At 37.1% G+C, this 21,930-nt stretch overlaps 1 protein-coding gene across 1 annotated transcript in view; it reads right to left on the reverse strand.

The window, feature by feature from the left end:
• WDR27 (WD repeat domain 27) overlaps positions 1-20,102 on the reverse strand; it is a 100,227-nt gene extending 80,125 nt beyond the window's left edge. The window contains exons 1-16 of the mRNA XM_058420052.1: positions 19,920-20,102; positions 18,904-19,045; positions 16,494-16,618; positions 15,912-16,025; positions 14,777-14,828; positions 14,211-14,281; positions 13,180-13,294; positions 11,761-11,893; positions 8,653-8,756; positions 8,155-8,222; positions 7,117-7,250; positions 5,641-5,714; positions 4,045-4,123; positions 3,492-3,563; positions 2,223-2,326; positions 1,038-1,127 (exon numbers count right to left, since the gene is read on the reverse strand). Of these exons, the coding sequence (XP_058276035.1) occupies positions 1,038-1,127; positions 2,223-2,326; positions 3,492-3,563; positions 4,045-4,123; positions 5,641-5,714; positions 7,117-7,250; positions 8,155-8,222; positions 8,653-8,756; positions 11,761-11,893; positions 13,180-13,294; positions 14,211-14,281; positions 14,777-14,828; positions 15,912-16,025; positions 16,494-16,618; positions 18,904-19,045; positions 19,920-20,102 (1,660 nt within the window). The remainder of the gene's footprint in view (positions 1-1,037; positions 1,128-2,222; positions 2,327-3,491; positions 3,564-4,044; positions 4,124-5,640; positions 5,715-7,116; positions 7,251-8,154; positions 8,223-8,652; positions 8,757-11,760; positions 11,894-13,179; positions 13,295-14,210; positions 14,282-14,776; positions 14,829-15,911; positions 16,026-16,493; positions 16,619-18,903; positions 19,046-19,919) is intronic.
• Positions 20,103-21,930: the final 1,828 nt, after the last annotated feature.

Consider the following 21,930-nt stretch of genomic DNA (forward strand, 5'->3'; position numbering starts at 1 on the left):
TTTACCTGGGAGCTCAATCTATCTTGCTTTTGAAAAGAACAACATGCACAGTAGAATGTGGTTTACATTGCTTTTCAAATTTGCGCATTATTAAAAAAAAAGGACACAAATTATTAAAAGCATCAATGGAATAAATCAGTGAAAAACTTAAGAACTGGCTATTGTAGAAGAAAAAGACCCCGTTATGCTGTCTACAAGGTATATTTTCATCAATTTCCTCACACAAGAAGGATAATACCAGTAAGGCTGCCCCCTTAATGTCACAACTTCTTCCACTAAATATAATGAAAATTACTCAAAAAGAAAAACTGTTTTCACAAATCAGTTGTCAGAATCATTTACTTAAAAATAATTCTCTAAAATATCTTTAAGTTGTCTGGTTTTAATACTTGTTAGGGTCAGCTAGTAAAAAACATTCATTTTCCATTATGAGCTTTCACAGAAAATTAATTTAGCAGGACTGATATAAAGTCATAACATTTACAGTTATTAAAAATTTAATGGATTGTTCCTGTAGAAATTTAGACATAATCTGGTGTTTAAGACTCATTTAAAAGCATACATGTTTACACATGCATATACTTTTATAGTTGTGGATTTCTTCATAGGAAGAGTCTCTCTTTGTTTAAATGGTTATTCTCTAGAAGTCTGGAGTTGCAAAGCAAATTCATCTTTTGCCAAGTCATCACAGTCCATTTTTGGCTAATAAAGTATCTGAGTATACTACTAAAATGTACACATGCATTATTATTGCATTATATTTCCTTTATTGATTCTCTTTAATTATTGTAATATACACCATTAGGAAGATTTCAATATATATCATCGTAGATGGCGTCCTATATCAAGAGAAATTTGAGAAATGGGAACAACCAGTAGTCTAGGACAAAATTAAGCAATCAGAAAAATAAATTTTACACCTTGAATCATCAGTATTCCCTTCTCTTTTTATCAGGGTGATGTAAGGGGAATCCATGCCATTTTAGATCAAACTCAACCATTTACTATATCTTTTATCATGTAATTCATAAATTTACCTGAAAAAACATTATGCACATCAGCGAGATTGGAACTGAATATCAGCACAGTTTTGTCAGCCTGCCCACAAGCCAGCAGCTCTCCATCTCCTATAAAGAAGAGCATCTAATGATTTGCATCTGAAAGCAAAAAGGAGCTAATACGCTGCTTCTTTACAAAAAACAGATATTCATTTCATATGTTTAGCACTGATTTTGTATGAATATCACAAATTATTGTTGCAGAATTAGGTAGGATTTTATAGGCAAATTCATTTCTTGTCTTGATATATATTGTAAATAAAATTTTTTAACTCAAAAATAAATTTTGGAATTTTTGCTAAACTGGGGTTATTTAAGCCTGTGTGTGCATGCATCAGTGTGTGAGAGACAAAGAAAAAGAGAAAGATGTTTCTTCCTCAGACAAAAAGTAGATTTATACTTAAAATGTACTAGCAAATCTCTCTCTAGGGAACACAGATGGCTGGAATATATTTTAGCAAAGTTACTGATTGCATCTAATTGCTTTTATTTCCTGAAGATGAAAGTTGTTCTTGTCCTCAAAATACTTACAAAGATTTAAGGTTTTAAATATTTTGAAACTATTTTGCCCTACAGGGTGTACATTGACATAATTATATACATGGTGGAATGCTTGATTGTTAATCTAGGAAGTGCTTTCTGCTTAATCATATTTACATTGGAACTGACTAAATCTATTGCAAGTGTCATTTATCCAAAGCAGTTAAGAAAAATGACTCTCTTTGGATCATATAGAAGAATTCCTCTTTTAATATTTCAATTTATAAGAATTGAATAATATTTATATGAGAAATATGAGTATTTTGAAACAGAATTTCAGTATTTAATATACCCTAATGAAATTAAGTAAATGTGTTAGAAAATAAATTCCTTAGTGAAGGAACTCTCAATGTTCAAGAAGTAGTGGGAAAGTCAAAGAATAAATTCAAAAGGAAACAAGGCATAAAATCAGAAATAAAATTCTGTGGCATATGTAGTAACAGCTTACATGGTTTTGCAAGGTAAAAAAATTATGATTAAACAGTATGCAGTATTGCCAGAAAGTTTTGTGTGAATTTATCCACAGTAAATCCCCAGTCTTTAGAAACCATGCCACACAAATTTTGGATTTCTTTCTGCACACTGCACTGATACAACTGCACTTACTATAAAGCCTGTACTTACCAGAATATTGAACACAAAAAATTGGGGTTGGTTTACAAGTAACAGATATCTCTTTCTCATGTTTGATTGGAGGATAACTTTCCAATGGATATTCTTTATTTTTACTTCACAGAAGGAAAAAAGAAAAAAAAACAGTACATCTTCATTTCAGTTATGAAATAAATGTGTTTTGGGAACTATTGTAAACATCTTTACATAAATATTTGCTAGAAAAAATATTACAAACCCAAGGTAAGAGTCAAATTAATTTTAAATTTTCATATTTAAACTACTCCTACCACTAAGAGTTGTGAATTCACAAGATGAAGAATTAACATAGGCTGGCAAAAAAATAATTCCCTAAGTCACACAGCCAACAAAAGTATTTAAAGAATGTAAACTCTACGTTGTTTACAAAGACCTTGTGACAAAATGTAATATTAACTAAAAAAAAAGAAATTTAACTAAAAAAACACACAGAAAACTTAAAATACTAAGTAGGCCAACCCATATGAAACAGTGCTAAACCAAAACTGAAATTATCTGAAGTACTCATGTAAAGGCTTCCTATGTGTACAAGGCTTACAAATACTTAGTCTTGAGCTATTAAGTGGGTTTCTTAACACTTAACACCTCTTTTTCAATGAGAAAAATTATAGCATTAATCATCCTTTACTGTCATGTTTGTATTAATAAACCAAAGGCTCTTTATAATAGTAAAGAGAAAAAATGTGTGCAATATCCCCATTTAACAGTCAACACAAATTAACATGAAAACATCAACTTTAGAAAAATATTTGTTCTTTGTGACCAGTGATAAAAATTCCACTGGTTGAGTCGTACTATAACACATTCTCTGTTTAAATCCACTGGAGTAAATTTGCATTAATTTAATGTAACAAGATTTTGGGGGTGAATGTGGGACATGATCTGAAATCACTTCTCCCTGTGCCACATTCAGTTATTTTTTGGACTAGAACCGCAGCTTAAGAACACGTTGGGATTTAACTTCCAACCATATTTAGCACCTGTTCTTCCTACCAACACAAATCTAAGAAAACAGATAGGCATATTTTCTTTTATATGAAGCACTCAAATTTAGTTCACAGTCTGATAAACCAAATCACTCGCTGCAGTTACAGATTTTCTATCAAATTTACCAAGCCTTTTAGTTCTTTAGTTCTTAGTTCTGGCAAACCTTACTAAAAGGTTTCAATGACAGGAGCATTTTTAATTTGTCTAATGTGTTTTAATTTGTTCCTCCTCTAACAGTGTCATTAGATTACCTACCATTTACAACTGGGCTTCCACTTTGATACCTCTTTTCTTTTCAGGTTAGTATTTGGAGAAAACATGGTCATTCTGTGAGAGAGAAAACAGATACTCTTACATGAAACATTAAACTTTGCATAGGAGAAACAACTTTTTTCAACCAGAAGCAATCCTATTTCCTTCCTAATATTTATGTCTGTGGGTAATATTGACTATTTTAATGCCTTGAGTTTGGACCTTGATTTCTGCGAGTTATTTCTTGAATAGCACATTCTGAAGGTCAAAATTGATACAAATAAAGTTTTCAGACAACTCTTTCTGCAAGCTGAAAAAACAAGAGTCTAGTCAGATGAAAGAATCAAGACACTAAATATGGATTTCAAAAGGAAGTTGGCCAATGACCAGAAGCTGTGAACATTTTGATTTGTAATATGTTTTTAAAATCCTTTTCTTTGATAGCTTCATAACTGTTTTACACAGATGATTAATTTCACAGTCATGAGACTACATAATTGTGTGAAAAAATATCACACACCAATAAGACAGGGAAAGTAGTAATATTTCTACTCACCGTGGTGCTGCTGTATATCCTGATGACTTAATTTTATTATGGAAAACGAGTGGTTTGTCTTTCACTGTGTTCTTCACTCCTGTAGGAAAATAATTTCATTTACATTAAAATGTTTTTAACATTATATTTTTACAGTTAAAGTAGATAGCTTTGCACAATATAAATACTTGATGCTTCCTTATGTTACAAAACACATTTATGACCAAACACCCTAAAATAATGATTACTGAGAAAAGGAAAGATATATGAACTGTTACATTGTATAACATCCCTCCTCCAATTAGCATTAATGAGTAGGAACTTCTTTAAACTTCACAGTAGCAAGGATATTGTTCTGGAACACTTTTTTCACCATTCATTTCAGTTAAAATATGTGTTTTCTAACTGCCTCTGCTTAGACTTTGTATGCATTATCTATAAGGCATTCACACCCTATATTTGGATTAAGGAACAGATCTAATGGTCATTTAACAAGCTGACCAGTGGGTACCTGTGTGTTCCTACATGGCTCAGGTCATGGGTAATGTCTGCATGCCCAGTGCTGTACTAGGAAGCCCAGAGGGCACCCCTTAGCTCCAAAGTGAGTATTTCATACCAGCAGAAACAAACAAAACGAATGTTGTAAAGGGGGAAATTTTGTTGATATTCCCAGGGAAAAAACCTCAGATGCATTTGGACACATCTGCTTATGCTGAAGGTAGAAGTCCCTTCAAATGCCACTAACTATCCTCTCTCTTTATGCAGCAACGAGGCACAAAAAGGCCCTTTCTGAGAAGCTCCCAGTACCTTAAGAGGCCAAAGGATTTCATTACAGCTCTTATTTATCTGATCATGAGATGTCAACAAAGGCAGCACTGGGAGTGCTGGGTGTCCAAGGCAGCCTGGAATTCTTGCTAAAATTTTGTAGATGTATTCTGAAAATACCATAAAACCCTAGAGATATTACCTTTGACATTCTAATGGCCACAATAAGTGCAAATAGTGAAAATGAAAACATTTTATTTTAAATATTTTTTTAACTTTATTGTTGCTAACCAAAAAAAGCTACGAGTGCTTCAATAGCAACTGGACATCAGATCCTCTCTTTTTTTAAGCAGTAGAATATTGAGACAAAAACTAACTTTCTAAACATCCAATATTGGCAGAAGATTATTCAGAACAATAAAATATACCAAAACATCTCTTTGGTATATTTCCTAACCAAAGTTAAGAAAGAAATGGCAAATTATACAGAAAAAAATTACTGCATGTTATGAAAAAAGAATGACTTATGAAAATGTAAACCTGCCACACTCTAATACTTTTAAAATCCACAGAAATTTCGCAGAAAATGGTTTTTTGGGGGAGAAAATAAACAAAAAAAACCCAACAAACAAAAACACTTATAACCATAATTTTCAACTACAATTACACGTGTCTGATAAGAAATATTAATAGAAATGTAAAATTCTTCCTACGGAAGTAAAAATATAATGCAATATATCTTTAAAACAAAAACTAACATACTGATTTTATTAGGCATAAGCCAGCTGGAAGTCGTTATTGTTATTAAAAATATAACTTTATTAATTAATTTCAGTATTGGTTTAGACTTACCAAGTGTTTTACTAGAAGGTTCTTTCATGCTCTTTAAACCTTTACACAATGGAGACTTTGCCAATAAAGTAGACCTAAGTTATAAAATGGAGCACAAAATATTGATCAAAGCAATGAACAAAAATGTCAGTTTATAAAAAGGTGTCAGAAGTCTTTTTTAGTTATTTGTCTGCATGTGTGTGTGTACAAGTGCAATAGCAATGAGATTTTAATGAAAACAAGTTAGGCATAGTGGATCAGTTATCAGCCCAGATACTCAGCAGCACAGACGAGCCTTGCCCCGACTCAGTTCACAGACCATTGCTTTTACATGTTAGATCCCATCTTTGTGAATTTTAACTGATGATTTTATTATAAGCACTGAAATCTGCACTTCAGTGTCTATTGCAGGGGTTTTTTCATCTTCGAGACGTCAGCATTTTTTCATAAAACATTACTAGGTACATAAAGGACAAGAAAGTAATAGCCAGCAGGGATTCACCAAGGGAAAGTCTTGCTTGATCAGTCTGATAAACTGTGATAAAATGAGTGGCTTGGCAGATGAGGGGAGAGCAGTGGATATTGTCTCCTTTGACTTCAGTAAGGGTTTCCACACTGTCTCCTGTAAGAACCTCACAGAGAAGCTGATGAACTGTGGTCTGGATGAACACACAGTGAGGCGGATTGAAAACCAGATGAACAACCAGGTCCAGACAGGGATGCTCAGTGGCTCAAAGTCTAGTTGGAAAGCAGGAAATAGTGGAGTACCCCAGCACTTATAACTCCATTCTATATGATTCCATGTTGAATTCCATTCAACATCTACATTAATAATCTGGATAAGGGAGCAGAGTGTACCTTCACCATGTGTACTGCTGATTCAAAGCTGAGAGGAGTGTCTTAAAGAGCAGAAGGTTGTATTCTTATCCAAGGAAACGTTTATTGTCTGCATAAATGTGCTGACAGCAACCTTGTGAAGCTCAACAAGGTGAAAGGCAAAGTCCTGCAGCAGAGGAGGAACAAGCAGTACAGGCTGTAAGGCAGACTCTAGAGCCAGGCTCTGTGCCCTAAACCAGGCACCAGGACAAGAGGCAATGTGCAAAAAATGAAACACGGGAGGCTCTCTCTGAACACTAGGAAACACTTATTTACTGTGATGGTGACTGAGCACTGGCACAGGCTGCCCAGAGAGATTGTGCTGTCTCCCTCCATGGACATATCTAAAGATGTCTGGACATTGTGGTGGGCAAATGACTCCAAGTGTCTGTGCTTGAGCAGGGTGGTGGGACAAGATGACCTGAAGAGGTGCCTTCCAAGCTCAACCATTCTGTGATTCTGTGATTTCTCCCTCTCTGTACAAGTAAAATATGATAGGAAAAGAAGTAAAATCAAACCATGTCAACAAGTAGCACTGCAGAAATCCATATGACAGACTTTAGTGCCATATAAACAAATCCATCATCCAACATGGAGAGAAAACATTTAATTATTGTGTACCTGGCAATAACTGATAGACTTTTCTCATTTCCACATGGGAGAAAATCACTGTGTTGAGTTCTCACCAATGCAGCAAAGTTAACTTCCAACACAGCAATCATATCTTCAAACATCGAGGTGATCAAGCATAAAACCTGCAGCAATTACCATAAATTAACACTCTATTTAATTCATGATTTAAGTTCAAAACATAATGCATTTATAATGAAAAATAAAGTCAATTTCTGAATTTTAGAAAAATTAGTAAAAAATATCCATGGATTTAGTCATGAAGAGTATTCAGTGGTAGAGTGTTTAAAGCTATCCTTCAAAAATATGCCTGTGCTGCTTAAATGTGTTTTAACAAACTTACATACATAACAGAGAGAGATATTCCAACACTACCTACACTGGAGACAATTCTGCAGTAAGAGTTGTGAGAAAAGAAGTACACATGGAATAAGGATTGGCTTCAGCAACATGATAAGAACATGCTAAGAGCTGCATTTAAACAAAATGCTTCTCTAAAGCAAAAGACTTCTACGTTAAGTATGTAGCCTAAATTCAGCTTACTTCTGGAGGAAAACTGCAATATCAAAACTGGAGTATACAGATAAGAATGCCTTTGACTTCCTTAAAATCACATTTAGTGACTTTCAACAGAAATTTTCTCACAACCCAAATAGTTTTGACAGATCCTTTAGATGGATTCAGATGTAGGACCTCCTAACAAGGTATAACAATGTTTGGGAGTTTTTTCCCTTAAAAGACTTCCTCTGCTTCTCCAATAGTCATTCTTGACATTCAAGGTCTACCCTGAACACTGTAACAATTCACCTTTTCCTTATTAGTCACTTTAGACTGTATATAAGCTGTGGGAGCTTCAAACTAGCAGATTCCATAATGAAGAATCAACCCTCTTCAAAAAAATGACTGTGTAATTCACACTAAATAAAACAAATCTGTGAATTAATCTGTTAGCAAAATGTGTAACTAATATTTATTGAAAATAACTGGAACTGTTAACATTTATTACAGCAATGTTTACTGTATACTCACCTTTCCATTAGCTGCTTTCCTTGTTAATGCACATGATCTGGCAATCCGAATGCTGAGGTCACTGTAATCTTTACCAAGAAGAACAAAGTGCTATAAAATAATATCTGCATTTCAGAAGAAAAAAGCTATCTCTAAGATACACACAAAAAAATCACTCAGGCTAATTAGACATTATCCTAATTCACCATCTTCAGAGTATATATTTCTATCTTATAGATATTGGAGTCAAATAACATTCCTTGTATTGAACACTTAGGAACTGCAAAATTGAATAAAAATTCATTGCTAGCCACGACACACAGATCTAGTGCCAACATGTCTTCTGAGAAAAGTCACCAGGGCCAGGAAAACACACAAAAGCTATTAGGAAAAAAGCACTTTAAAAAAACCTTTGATTTCTATTGTATTCTGCTATTTCACAACCTAATTCTTACACTATTTATGTCAGATAACAAAAGCAATCACATTATGGTGTAATCTTATAACCTATAGACATACCTCTGTAAGATAAAAAAGCTTCTAATTCAAAGTTTGCCAAATTAATTATTAACAAGCCAGTAGAGGTTCCTATCCAAAAATAGCTAGTATTCTGGGAAGAATATCTATTAAAACAAGGAGAAAAATATCTCTGAATAGGATAAAGAAGTCTTTTTTATTACCATACAACAAACAGCAATTGGGTTTTTTAATGTTCATTGCCCAGTCCCAGCACAACAGTAACAAAGCACACACAGAAAAAATATATTAAATTTAAAGCTTCTTTTTCAAAATTTGTAGTTCAAAGTCTCAAGCAAAACTGGTGAAGTTTCAAAAACTAAGAGCAGAACACAATCCTTGATTTCATGTAAGTGCTTCATGGAACGCCTAAAACTGCAGAGGAAATACTTCAAAAATTACTGTGGTTTATAAGATTTGAGAGATGCTGTAAAAGCATTATATACACAAAGAGAAAATTCAAACAAAGAGGCAAATCCACTTAGTTTACTTTTACCACTCTTATATGAACACCCAAAACGCAGTGAAATTCAATGTATGTTTTTACATAATTAAAGTGCAAGAGAAAAGGCAGCACAAACTGAGGCAGAGAAAAACCCCGGGCAAGTCTGGAATGTCTGTCTCAGCCTGTGCTTAGTGGCAGCACTATTGCAGCTGGGTAATGAAATCCAGCCTCTGCAAGCACCACAGAGTAAAACAATAGGGTACAATTTCAGTCAACACCCTCACAGAAGAAATACATCATCAAGCATAAGATAATTGTAACAAAATAACAGTCGTCACCAAAAAAAAAAAAAAAAAAAGAGCACCCTAAAATTTTTTGGATGCCACAATAAATAAAAATTGACATCAAAATTTTAATAAATTTTCCAAAGAGGAGTCAGCAGACTTATTAGTTTTATGTGTAAAATCAGACCACAAGAGTTGAAGTAAGGATATGGAAAAATATGAAGCTAATGAAGCTGTAACTTGGTATGAAAAAACTCACCATAGTGGCTTCGTATTTTTATTACCAGAAAAAACCCAAAACCAAACCAAACCAAAATATATATAGTCAAATATGTTAAGAAGCAGACTGGAATAGACAGTTTCATTTCTGGTTTGTGATACTTTTACATGATATGAATAGTTTTATTTGTAGTTTGCACTATTTTAATTATGGCAAAAATAGACTGATTTAATTTGCAATTTATTTGAAGTATTTATAAATAAGTGTCACTATCAAGTTATTATGAACACCATAAAATGCTATATCCAGGAAGTTTAACTCACTCCCACTTTACAATAATAAAATCCATTGTGATGAGATTCTTCCATGTCAAAAAGCTTAAGAAAGTGTGAGATGCCTAATCCTGGACATCAGTGTTCCAAAAATGTTTCATTGTTGCTTTTAATTGCAGGCAGGAAAAGCAGTATGTCAGGGATTGCTCAATTGTTCAGACAAATCTGAAGCACCCGCTAAAACCAGCACGCTGTTTTTAAAAAATAAATAGAAAAAAATATTTATAAACACAAAACTCTCAACTCAAAATAAAATGGAACTGAATTAATAGTAAGTATTTATTGGCCATGGTTGTTTATAAGCAGAAAAAACCTTCAACTGCAACATGACAGCTGAAAGAACAAATAGAACTTAGATGTACAATGTGAAGCAGTAACTGGAGGGTATGGGAGAGCAATGTTATCTCAATTCAGAAAATTATTTCAAATAACCTATTATTGTGGATCCATTGCAGGCAACCATGTCCCAAAGAGGTATTGAAAAATAAATGAGATTGAGTTTCAGAAATTTTCAAAAGCAAATGTTTAAGTTACACAAAAGATGCCTTCTACAAGGTACAAACTACTATATCCAGAATTGCAGAGGTAACTTGTTTATGAGCTGTAATTTGCTGTCCAAGGAGGGAACTTGATAGTGGCTGGCACTGGACTATCAGAGTGAAAAACATACTGTGTTTAAAAAGAGAGTAATTCGGACTAGAAGTAAAATTGAATGAGTCAGTTCCTGGAACACCTTCACTAGGGACACAGTGGACTCTTTATGGCCAGAAAACTTGTCATCTTTAAAGACGTGCTGCTGTTCAAATCAAACCTACAGTTGTGATGAAGACAAAGTTTTGATACTTTGAGAGTGACATTATACAAGCAATAAGACAGACTGTAATAATTCATCGTCTGATTTTCAAGTGCTGTCACTGCATTAAAATATGTCTGAGATGTGCATCTAAAAAACCATCACTTCACCCTCTTGATGGTGGTACTTCTAAATATGCAGGCATCATGAAAATAGCTGTGAATAATTACTTAAATTTAACATAAAGACAACTAAAATTGTCCAGGACTGCTGAATATTTATCTTCTTTGTTTATCAAAAGTTGTCTATATATCTAACCAGAGACTAATCAGTTCCATCTGAATAACACACCACAGAGCAAAGGTTAAGGCAAGAGTTTTCTAAAACATGATGTGCTAAGAAATTTATATAAGTGACAATCATAAATTACAACACAAACAGGTTGTTCTTTGAGACAGTTCTTGAGGGAGTGTCCTGAACAGATCTCCAGGTGCCTGATAATACGGTTAAACTTCTCTTCAGGAAAGAAATGTAATGTAAGTATTAATTCTACCTGGCTAACCAATTCCATGAGTAAAAGCATCATGTTCTAAAATATCTGTCCCTCTGATAGAAGTTTGACTGGAGCAGGTTATGTAGTTCAAAAGTTACTCAAATTTGGAAGGCAAACTGACACAGTCATACAGTGGCTGTATCAGATATTTCTTTAGAAAAGCAAACTCAACATAAATTTATTAATTACTTTTTCACTCATCTTCAACGAAAAGTTGGTATCACTAGTTTCTACAATGAATATTCTCAGTGACATTTAAATAGAATTATTTTTCAGAATAAAACCCAGTTTTAACTATCAGCTTGTGTACATTATCTTCCTAAGAGTAGGCCACCAAAACTTACAGATCACTAAAAACAATATTTGATTTTACTACTGCATTTTTCAAAAAATAAAAATTTACAGTGAAAATAATTCAAGAAGCAATAGGAAATCCTAGAAATAAATTCGAGTCAAATACTAGGTGGTATTTCAAAGGACTTACATGTTTTCTTCATTATGAAAACATACAAAAAAGTCACAATGCTCAATTAAGAATATAGGCAATGATGTTTCCACTGATCCTTCTGGTCTCACGTTGTCTGTTTTGCAAAGCTTGGAATTATTTTGCCCTTCACCTAAGGAAGTCAACAATACCAATTATCAAAAAACTATGAAATATGGAGGAACAGACAGGATTCGAGAGAGAATTTGCCGTAGTCATGAAAAACTAAGACCACATTTAAGAAACTTCTATTTCAAAAGATGGATATTTCCTAAGAGCCAGCTTTCCTCACTATTATGTGGGTTTTTGCAAATACCTAAAGACAAAATCCAAAGATCCTACTTATGGATTGAAAAGGAGTTTGCAGATTTTAGGTGTTTTCATCTCTACAAGTAACACTGAAAGCCATATTCCAACAATCCTTAAATATGCTGTGTATCTTTCTAGTTAGCCCAAAAATTCCTTTGACACTAAAGTTACAACATAATCCAAAAGCAAGATGAAAATCTACCTCAGTTCCCTGTTCCCAAGGAGTCTCCAATCCATTCTGCATGTGTAATTCACACTCAAGAACTACTAGCATCAAATTCAGCTTTAGGCACGGACATTACATCACTCTATTTCAAACATGAAAGTGAGATTCATAGATTTTAAATAATAACAAGAAATGTAACAGTCTTTCTCCTTAGGTTAGGACTTTAGGATTATGGAAGTTGGACCACTAGGCAGGTAAGAATACATTGATCCAGAAAAACAGCAAGCAAGGGAAACCAGATTTCCCTTTCCCCAAGAAAGCCACAGCAGTGCTCAGGGGATGGGGGTCTGCACCTCACCTCCCATTGTACCAAGGCTCATCTGCTCATGGCCATCCTGAGACACAACAAGAAAGTTGTCGGGCCAGTCTAATATCAGGGAATCACCCTCCTGGGTTACCAGGGCAGTCTATAAAGACTTATATGTAATCTGTATTATACCGCTATTCTATCATGAAGGACATTGGTATAGATTTAAAAAAAAAAAAAATAAGAAATAGCAAAAAAATAAAGAGAATCCTAGAAACTTCAAAGGTAACTGAGAAATAGTACTCAATTTTGACAAGGAATTAATTTTTAGGCTCTGGTTCTGTTCTCACTGAGGCCTTGGACAATGAATTCAACAAAAAAACAGATACTTAATAGTCCACATGATGCAATGTCTTATGAACAAATGCACTGGCCAAGAATTCATTGCATACATACATGCATAATTCCTTCCAGTACACCAATACCCAACTACATATCAGCTTCAGTAAGAATTCCATGCCACAGTCTAAGACTCATAAGTCTATCACTTACAATAAATTATCATGTGAAAAAAGCACACAGTAGCCAGTAACAATGAGACTATACCATAAACAGCATTCTAAGAGCACTGTGCTACCTTTTTTTTTGCCAGATTTCCACACTTTATTACAGAATTTCTCTTGCTCTTTCTTTAAGTCGATATGTGCTACACAGCGGTAGTTATGATCACTGATTAAACTGAAGATCCAAAGCTGCAAGATAAAGCAAAAGCTCTTGCAGTAACCTTTTGGCACTAAATATAAAGCTTACATGAATACAAACTAAATACCCAATATTTAAAACCATGGATGTAATTAGTGAACTTTTGTATATGGCATCTCACCTTGGACAAAAACTCCAATTATATGCATTTCTAAGATTATTAAAGATAATCAAAGATAATATATTCAAAATTAGTAAAAGCGGGAATGATCAGTTTGAACTGAACATCTAATTTCCTCATGTTTATGTGTTTTCAAAAAAACTTCTTATTGACTATTTCCCAGAGTTAAAAATCACAGGTAACATGCATGTAATTGCTCACTGGGTCATGTGCATGAATTTCGTTTATACCTTTCTTGTTTTAGACACCACTGCAGTCAAAGCTTTAATTTTCTTCAGAATTACTGAACAGTAATGCTGAAGGAAAACATCTGGAAATTAATAATGTAAATATATTCTTACCATTAAGGAAGGCATGAAATTCATATTCATATTTACCACTTTTTTTTTTTTTAGAATTCCCATATATTGAAATCATAGCCTCTTCCATTTTTGTCCTGCATTTGTCATGCATTTCTTATTTTAGCCAAAATAAGAGAATCCTATTTTTCACCTTTTTTTTTTCTTTTAAACAGATGTATTTATAGCCTCTCAGTGAGATCTCCTCAGATAATCACTGATTGTGCTCTTAAAAGTTTTCCCGGTTTTCAGGAAAAAGCTTCTGTTTTGCAATCAAGGTCTTATTTACTATTTATGGTTTACACTAAAAGCACTGAATTATGCTTACTAAAATAACATTTTTAACAATTCAAAAACTTAAGTGGGTGGTGCACCTTTATTATAGACAGAAGCATCAATAATAGTTGACTGTTGACATAGAGACTGAGTTTAATGAACAATTCTTACCTGTCCCTCAGAGCATCCAGTGATGATCTGTTTGTTTACGTCATCAATTAGCAGACTTAGCAAAGGAAACGCTGCTCAAAAAAAGAAATATAAAAGCGTTTCTAGAATAGACACAAATCAGATATTTAATTAAAATACATAACACAGAATTGAACTTCCTGTTCATAAAGACAGAGGGGAAAAGCCCTTTCTGCAGTTCTCATGGTTGCACAGAGCTTTCTGTGCCTCAGCCTTTGTGCTGCTGAGGGCTTTCTGTTTGCAGGTCTCTGGACTGCCTGTCACCTAAGCTGCCGTGGCAGTGGTTTCCTGCACCCTGTCACCCAAGAAACTGTGGCACGGTTTGCAGATTTGTTTATGAAAGTACACTAAAACAATCCACTGGGAAGTAGACTTTAAAGGAAAAACTACTTACTGTTGGCTTTAAAGGATAATATGTTTACTACTACTTTGTCTACGAGATTTATTTTCATTAAATCAACACAAAACTTCTATAATAATCAGAGATTATTATTTACAGATAGGAGGTTTTTGCTATGAAAAAATACATTTAAAAATAGATAAGTTACCTGTTATTATTCCTGACTGATAGATCAACTGGGTGGTAGAATAGTCCCACACCTTTAGATTTAAAAAAAAATAAATAAATTTTATTTATATATATATATATATAAAAAGATAGGTATCTACTTAGATATCTGTGGGGAACACAACTTTTAACAGCCATCACGTGGTGAAAACAGAGAACTGCAGCATTGAAACCGATGTTCTTAGGAAAGAAAAAATTTTCGGCACCTGTTTCCATCTATGAAGTGTTTTGTCCAACTGATAAACACCCCTGGTGAAAAAGGGGAAACTCACATGATATGGATACACAAAGATCCTCTTTTATGGATTCTCTTTTCTTAGGTTGATAACTCAGTGATTTTAGCTAAATTTACGAAAAGGCATACATGAGGGGAAGGGAAGGGAAGGGAAGGGAAGGGAAGGGAAGGGAAGGGAAGGGAAGGGAAGGGAAGGGAAGGGAAGGGAAGGGAAGGGAAGGGAAGGGAAGGGAAGGGAAGGGAAGGGAAGGGAAGGGAAGGGAAGGGAAGGGAAGGGAAGGGAAGGGAAGGGAAGGGAAGGGAAGGGAAGGGAAGGGAAGGGAAGGGAAGGGAAGGGAAGGGAAGGGAAGGGAAGGGAAGGGAAGGGAAGGGAAGGGAAGGGAAGGGAAGGGAAGGGAAGGGAAGGGAAGGGAAGGGAAGGGAAGGGAAGGGAAGGGAAGGGAAGGGAAGGGAAGGGAAGGGAAGGGGGTGCATTGCATACAGTAACCCAGTCCAATAATCCCAAAAGGGAAAATTCTAATCAATATCAGCAGACTCAAAGGGAAATGCTTTCCTTCAGCTCAGCAGACCTGAAACACTTCAGTTACAGCCAAACTGACCAAAATATTTTATTTCTATTTGCCAGATGATAATAATCACTGAAGTTAATACTTCAGTGTGCAAAGTTTTGAATATAAAAAACCTGCATTGTTCTTTTTAAAAGGAGTAAGTAATTTTTATTATAATTTCCCAAGTAATTTGAAGAACAATGTCCTTATCTCCATAAAGCCGAAGATATTTTTGCTTAATCTTCAGAGCCTATTTAAAGGAGAATAAATAAGATTACTTCACATATTCACTAAATTAGTCTTTTTAAAGTCCATCTCTACAATTTTCTTGCCTTAAAGGTTCTGTCTTCTGACACTGATATGAGCATACTTTTCTCCCATGTGCAAAACTCAGCAGCAGTCACAGGAGCCAGGTGTCCATCCAATTCAGCTAGTATAGCTTCATTCTGTGATTAATCAAAAATAAAAACAGAATAGACTTCAACATAAAATTGACATTTTACTGCTTTAACAATTAATGACTCTTGCTATACATTGTCAGATTTGTTTTCAAAGTGTTACTCAGCAAGATTTTTCTTACTGAAACTGAAGCCCTGTATACCATCCTGCTGGCAAAGCCAGCTACTACACATTACTTTTGCTTCTTCAGACTGAATGATTCAGGAATAGTTTTTCAGATGACCTAAGAATATTTTCTGCTTCTAAGTTATTGAAACTATGTTTCATTTCAACTGTTTAAGCCTAGTCTTCTATCTGATATGCGATGCATTATAAAGCACAAGTTTCTACATATTTTATGACACAAAATGAATGGTTTTGTTTAATTTTACTAGCATTTCTGTATCATGATTTTATTTGAAAGTGAATGAGTAAAAGAAATACCAGTACCATGGCTACAAAGGATGCTATCTCACCTTTGCACTTAACATGTAGATCTGATTTCCAGCACATACTGCCACTTGTTGATCATCTGGACTAAATCTTATATGAAGCACCATTCCCAAAAGAGTTCCTATAACAATTCCTCGAGGTGTAAACCCTGCAGTAATTGCATTGTTAATGAGACTCAATGAAATATAAAAATCTGGAGCAGTGAGAGTCTTAGAAGTTTTACATAGCAGTTACTAACCACAGAGCTGTCCCAGTTGCTGTCAGGAGTATGTACAGAAAAATACACTGTTTAGATACACCAGGGTATTGGAAAGAAAAGTATACAGCTATGGACCACCAGAATTCCTCCATCTGCCTTGTTGCCTAGACATGATTTGGATCTCTTTATGATATTAATAATTCCCATCAAACCATGATTTCTTGCTTACATTGAAGACTGCCAGGAAAAAGACTTTTTGGAGTAGGGTGATGTGCCCATGGAACCCACTAGTGCCACATTCATTTTGGAGAAAAGAAATCCTAATGGAAGCCCAGAAAAATATGGCTTTGAAAAACACTTCTGGGAGAATATGCCAGCCACTCAGCTAAAGAGGATTTTCCTTCTCCAGTATTAATTTTTCTGTGGGAAAAGGCTGAAAGAGAAAGTACACCACTAAATATTATTACAGAGTCAGGTAAGACTAGATGTGAGAACAGGTCATGTTTCTATCCTGTCTTTATGATTTCATTCTGGTCATCTCACTGGTTCAAGCAGATTGGTTTCTGCTGATCCTTATTTTATAATGTTGCTTTTAATGATGTGAGGATGGTTTGGATATGTCATTAAATTTTAGGATTTCATAGGGAACAAATTATCTAGAATACAAGCACAATTACAGGTGCTTTCAGGCTTTTATATTACATGCTGTGGAGTCTTTTTACAATTGATTAACAGGTCAAGGTCACACAAAGAATTCCTTAACTACTTTGATACACTTTATAAGAAATAATATGAGAAAACATGCCAGGAATATGCAGAGGACAGTCTGTGCAGACAAAGACTCTACAGCATCTCCTAAAGCATCTGTAGATGGAGAGAAAAATAAAAAAATCAAGCAGCAGACAATCTGGATGTTAAATGCCTTTTTATCAAATTTACACATACTATTTATCTCTCTGCTACTTTCTATTCCTATCTTCCAGTTTAATTTTCTGAAAATTCATAGCCCCATTTTATTCCCAATTCCTGAAGCACCCTTGAATTCTCTATGTTACTCTTACATGGATTAAAATTTAATATTGACCGTTTTTTATAAAAAACACTGCTATTGTTAAACTTTTCTTTACAACATTAGTTTTCATATTATGTAGATTTGCAGATTCAAAGTGGAGCAGAGTACAAGAGAACCCCCTCACATTAAGTCATCAGCAAATCTGTAACTATAGGTAACAAGGAGAAAACTTTTAATAGTGTGGGACAATGCCCAGCTTTAAATATTGACATCAACAGGGGACAGACTGCCACTGGGAATCCAGTGAATCATGACAGGGGATCTTGCTCTTTCTTCTTCTTCTTCTTCTTCTTCTTCTTCTTCTTCTTCTTCTTCTTCTTCTTCTTCTTCTTCTTTTTCTTTTTTTTTTTCTTTTTCTTTTTATTTTTTTTTTTTTTTTCTTTTTTTTTTTTTTCTTTTTCTTAATTCTTCTACTTTCCAATGAAATTAAGCTTACAGAGAGGTTAGCCCTGCTCCCTAGAATCTAATGCCATTGGCTGAGGGTCCAAACCAAGACGGTGATCAGGATACACGGTCATTCACTCTTCTCCCAAATCAGATTGGTCTTTCTCACACGCAAACATGAGGACAGTGTTCCAGAGACAGAAGGAGAGGCAAAGCAGGATACAAAACACTGGTTCCACAGGTATTCCAGAAAAGGAAATTTTTTGGCGTTGCATGTTTAATTATGCAGTACTGCTACGATTGATTTTCCTCCTTTACATTTTATTCTACAGCGGCAGAAAGTCGCTGCCTCTGCAGCGCTCCTCCGTTTGCCCCGAGGCTGCCGCAGGCGCTGGTTCCCGCACAGCACCTCGGCCAGCTCCCGCCCCAGCTCAGCATCGCCGCGGGGCCGCCGCCGCCCGGGGCCGCTGCCTGCGACAAGGACAGGACGGGCTGTGCCGCCGGCCTGGCTCAACTCGGCATTGCCCAAGGAGAGCAAGAGAGAAACACAGAATTCGTATGGCTGTTCACGCTGCTGAGGCGGAGTGGCTGAGGCGTGCTTCTCAGAAATAACAATCTTGTTATAGAAGGAGCAATGGGAGAAAAGGAGGTGTTGGGGGGGCTGTTGCCCAGAAACTGGCTGGACACTGGCCTGAGTTATCAGTGGTGAATGGCTGCCTTTGCATCACTTCTTTGTTTATATATATGACATATATAAATTATATAAAAAATACCCTACCTTCTTGCACTTTCCGTGTACATTCATCAAGATTCCACACTATCACACGTTCATGAGAGGCAGAGCAGACCAGAAGTGGATTGATTTTACTTCCAAAAGACAATGCAGAAATTGAGCAATGATGCCCTGACAAATATAATGGCTGACAAACGTAGATAAAGAAGTGTTAAATGAATCACTTCAAATAAAGATTATGAATAATATAAAACTACAAACGGATAATGTACATGAAATTAACAAAACATTAACCAATTCCTGTTCACAGTTTCAAAATCACCCAAACTGCAATGTAGCTGTACTGGGTTTGGCTGGGATAGAGTTAACCTTTGTCATAGCCACTTGTGTGGCACAGTACTTTGGATTTTGTGACAAGACCAGTGACGGTAACACAGCAATGTTTTGGCTGTTGCCAAATACTGTTTGCACAGCATTGAGCCCTTCTCTTTTTTTCCCACTTTTTCTCAGTTTTCCCAATAATAGGCTGAAGATGCATAAAAGCTTGGGAGGGGACACGGCTGGAACAAATATTTCAGTTTGCTGAACTGGAAAAAGGATATTCCTTCCATATGCTCAGCAATAGAACTGGGGTATTGCATGCAAGAAGGTGTTGAGCGGCTGGAACGTTGACTCTAAGGTGGCTCAAAGCCTGCACTGGGATTAGTCTGGTTGTAGGGGGTGGTGGCAGCCTTGGTATAACGGTTTGTTTTTTCTTCTCTTCCCTTCACTCATTAGACTATCTTTGTCCCTACCTGTGACTTCTCACTTTTTCCCATCCTATGCTCTCTCCTACCTGCTCGGAAGTAGTCAGCAGGAGACTGGGTAATGGTTTAGCTACCAGCTAGGGCCAACTCACCACAACAGCTCATTTTATTCTTCTCACAGTAAAAAAGTTCTTAACAAATGCTAGTACCTTTCCAGCATTGAAGCGAAACCTGACACTTCTACTTACCCGCAAATATTTTATTTATATATTAGCTTAAAGTAGCAGCCTACGAAGGGCTCTATTCTAGCTTTACCTGAGCGGTGGCTGTGTTCCAGACGCACAACTCATTGGGACTCACAGGGAAGGCACAGTGGTGGTGACTGCACGCCAGCTGAAAGAGGGGCTCAGGCAGTTTGCCTTTAAACAGGTGTTTTTCGCAGACAATGTCAGGATCACGGCTTCCTCCAGAGGCGCAGCGGGCCCCGCCGCTCTCCATCCTGCGGCTGCCAGCGGCCCCGCGGTGGAGCCGGACCGCCGGGGCCGCCTTCCCCCGCCGGCCGCGTCCTGACCGCGGGGGCCGAGGGGTCACGATCCCGCTCGGGGCTCCTTGCCGCTGGGAGGCGGAGAGCCCCGGCCCCGGCCCCGGCCCCGGCCCCGGCCCCGGCCCCGGCCCCGGCCCCGGCCCCGGCGCGCCCGGCCGGGCCCGTAACCAGGGCAGCGCCGCCGCTGACGGGAGGCCGGGCGGGGCAGCCCTCGCTCGCCCACGGAGCGCGGCGGGCCCGTGGCGGCAGCCGCTGTCCTCTCACCGGGGCCAACGGGCCCCGCGACCGGCGACAGCCGCCCGGGGCCGCTTCCTGGCTCTCCACAACGATGCCCTGGGCTGCACAGAAAGCAGCATGGCCGGGAGGTGCAGGAGCGCCCCACTCGCGTTCCACTCGTGGGATGCCAGCTGGAGCACTGCACCCAGTGCTGGGGACCCCATCACGATATAGACAGGGACCTGTTGAATCGAGACCCTAAGGACAGATGTGAATATCTCTCCTGTAAAGATAGGCAAAGAGATTTGGTGTTCTTCACAGAACTGGAGTTGTGGATTAGGTTGGAAGGGACCACAGTGGGTCATCTGATTTAACCTCCTGCTCAAGCAGGGTTGTTACCCTGGTTTTTCTGAGTTTCTTTATTAGCCTTTTGATTTTCATAAATGGAGTCAGATCTTTTAGTTACTGTAGAATATTAGAGCAGTTTTTCTACCTTTCCCACAGAAGTAATATAAACAAACCCTTTGTTTTTCATTCTTTGTCCTTTGTTTGCATATTTCTAACCTGAAAACAATTGTAACTGACAACTCGTCTGGCCACTGAGGCTGAGGGGTGGAAGCCCCAAAAAGCCAATCTTCTGCTAGATCCAGAAATGTATAAAAGTAAAAGAATAAACAAAGGGGTCTCTTCTCTCCGCCCTTTCAGCTGGAAGCTGGATCAGAAGAACCTCTGCAGAAATCTCTTGTCTTCGTGTGATTTCTTTGTGTTTCACGGTGACACAGGGTCATCCTAAAGCACATGGCACAAGATTGCATCCATACGGTTCTCGAATATCCCCACATCCATATCTTGAGAGAGACTCCATAACCTCTCTGGGCAACCTGTTCCAGTGGATGGTCACCTGCACAGTTCTTCCTCATATTCAGGTGGAACTTTTTCAGCCTGGAAAAGAGAAGGCTCCAGGGACACCTTATAGTGCCCTGTGAATATATGAGCATATAAAGACAAAGACAGAGAGAAACTTTACCGAGACCTTTAGCGTCAGGACAAGGGGCAAAGATATTAAACTAAGAAGGGGTTGATTTGGATTGGATGGAGGGAGCATATTTTTTACAATGTGGGTGGTGAGGCACTGGAACAGGGTGCCCAGAGAAGCTGTAGATGCCCTGCCGCTGGAAGTGTGCGAGGCCAGGATGGATGAAGCTTTGAGCAACCTGGTCTACTAGAATGTCTCCCTGCCCGCAGCAGGGGGGTTAGACTAAATTTTTGTTTTGTTCTTTCCAACCCAAAACATCTGTGGGTTTGTGATGCAGAGAACAGAGCACAGACAGCACGTGAAGCAGCATCACCAAGAAGAAAAACAAACCTACTTTCCCCAAGTTTCTGGATGATAGCAAATTGGGGGAACAATCAGAAACAGGCTGATGACAATTTTGTGGAGCAAGTGGAATCCCCATCTGGCACAGAGTAACTCCATGCACGATGAAATGCTAAAGGATGGCTCTCTGGGAAGGGGCTCCCCTGAAAAGGGGCTCCCCTGAAAAGGATCCAGACATTCTGCTGGAC

Source organism: Hirundo rustica, chromosome 3 (assembly GCF_015227805.2).
Source record: "Hirundo rustica isolate bHirRus1 chromosome 3, bHirRus1.pri.v3, whole genome shotgun sequence".
Lineage (NCBI taxonomy): Eukaryota > Metazoa > Chordata > Aves > Passeriformes > Hirundinidae > Hirundo > Hirundo rustica.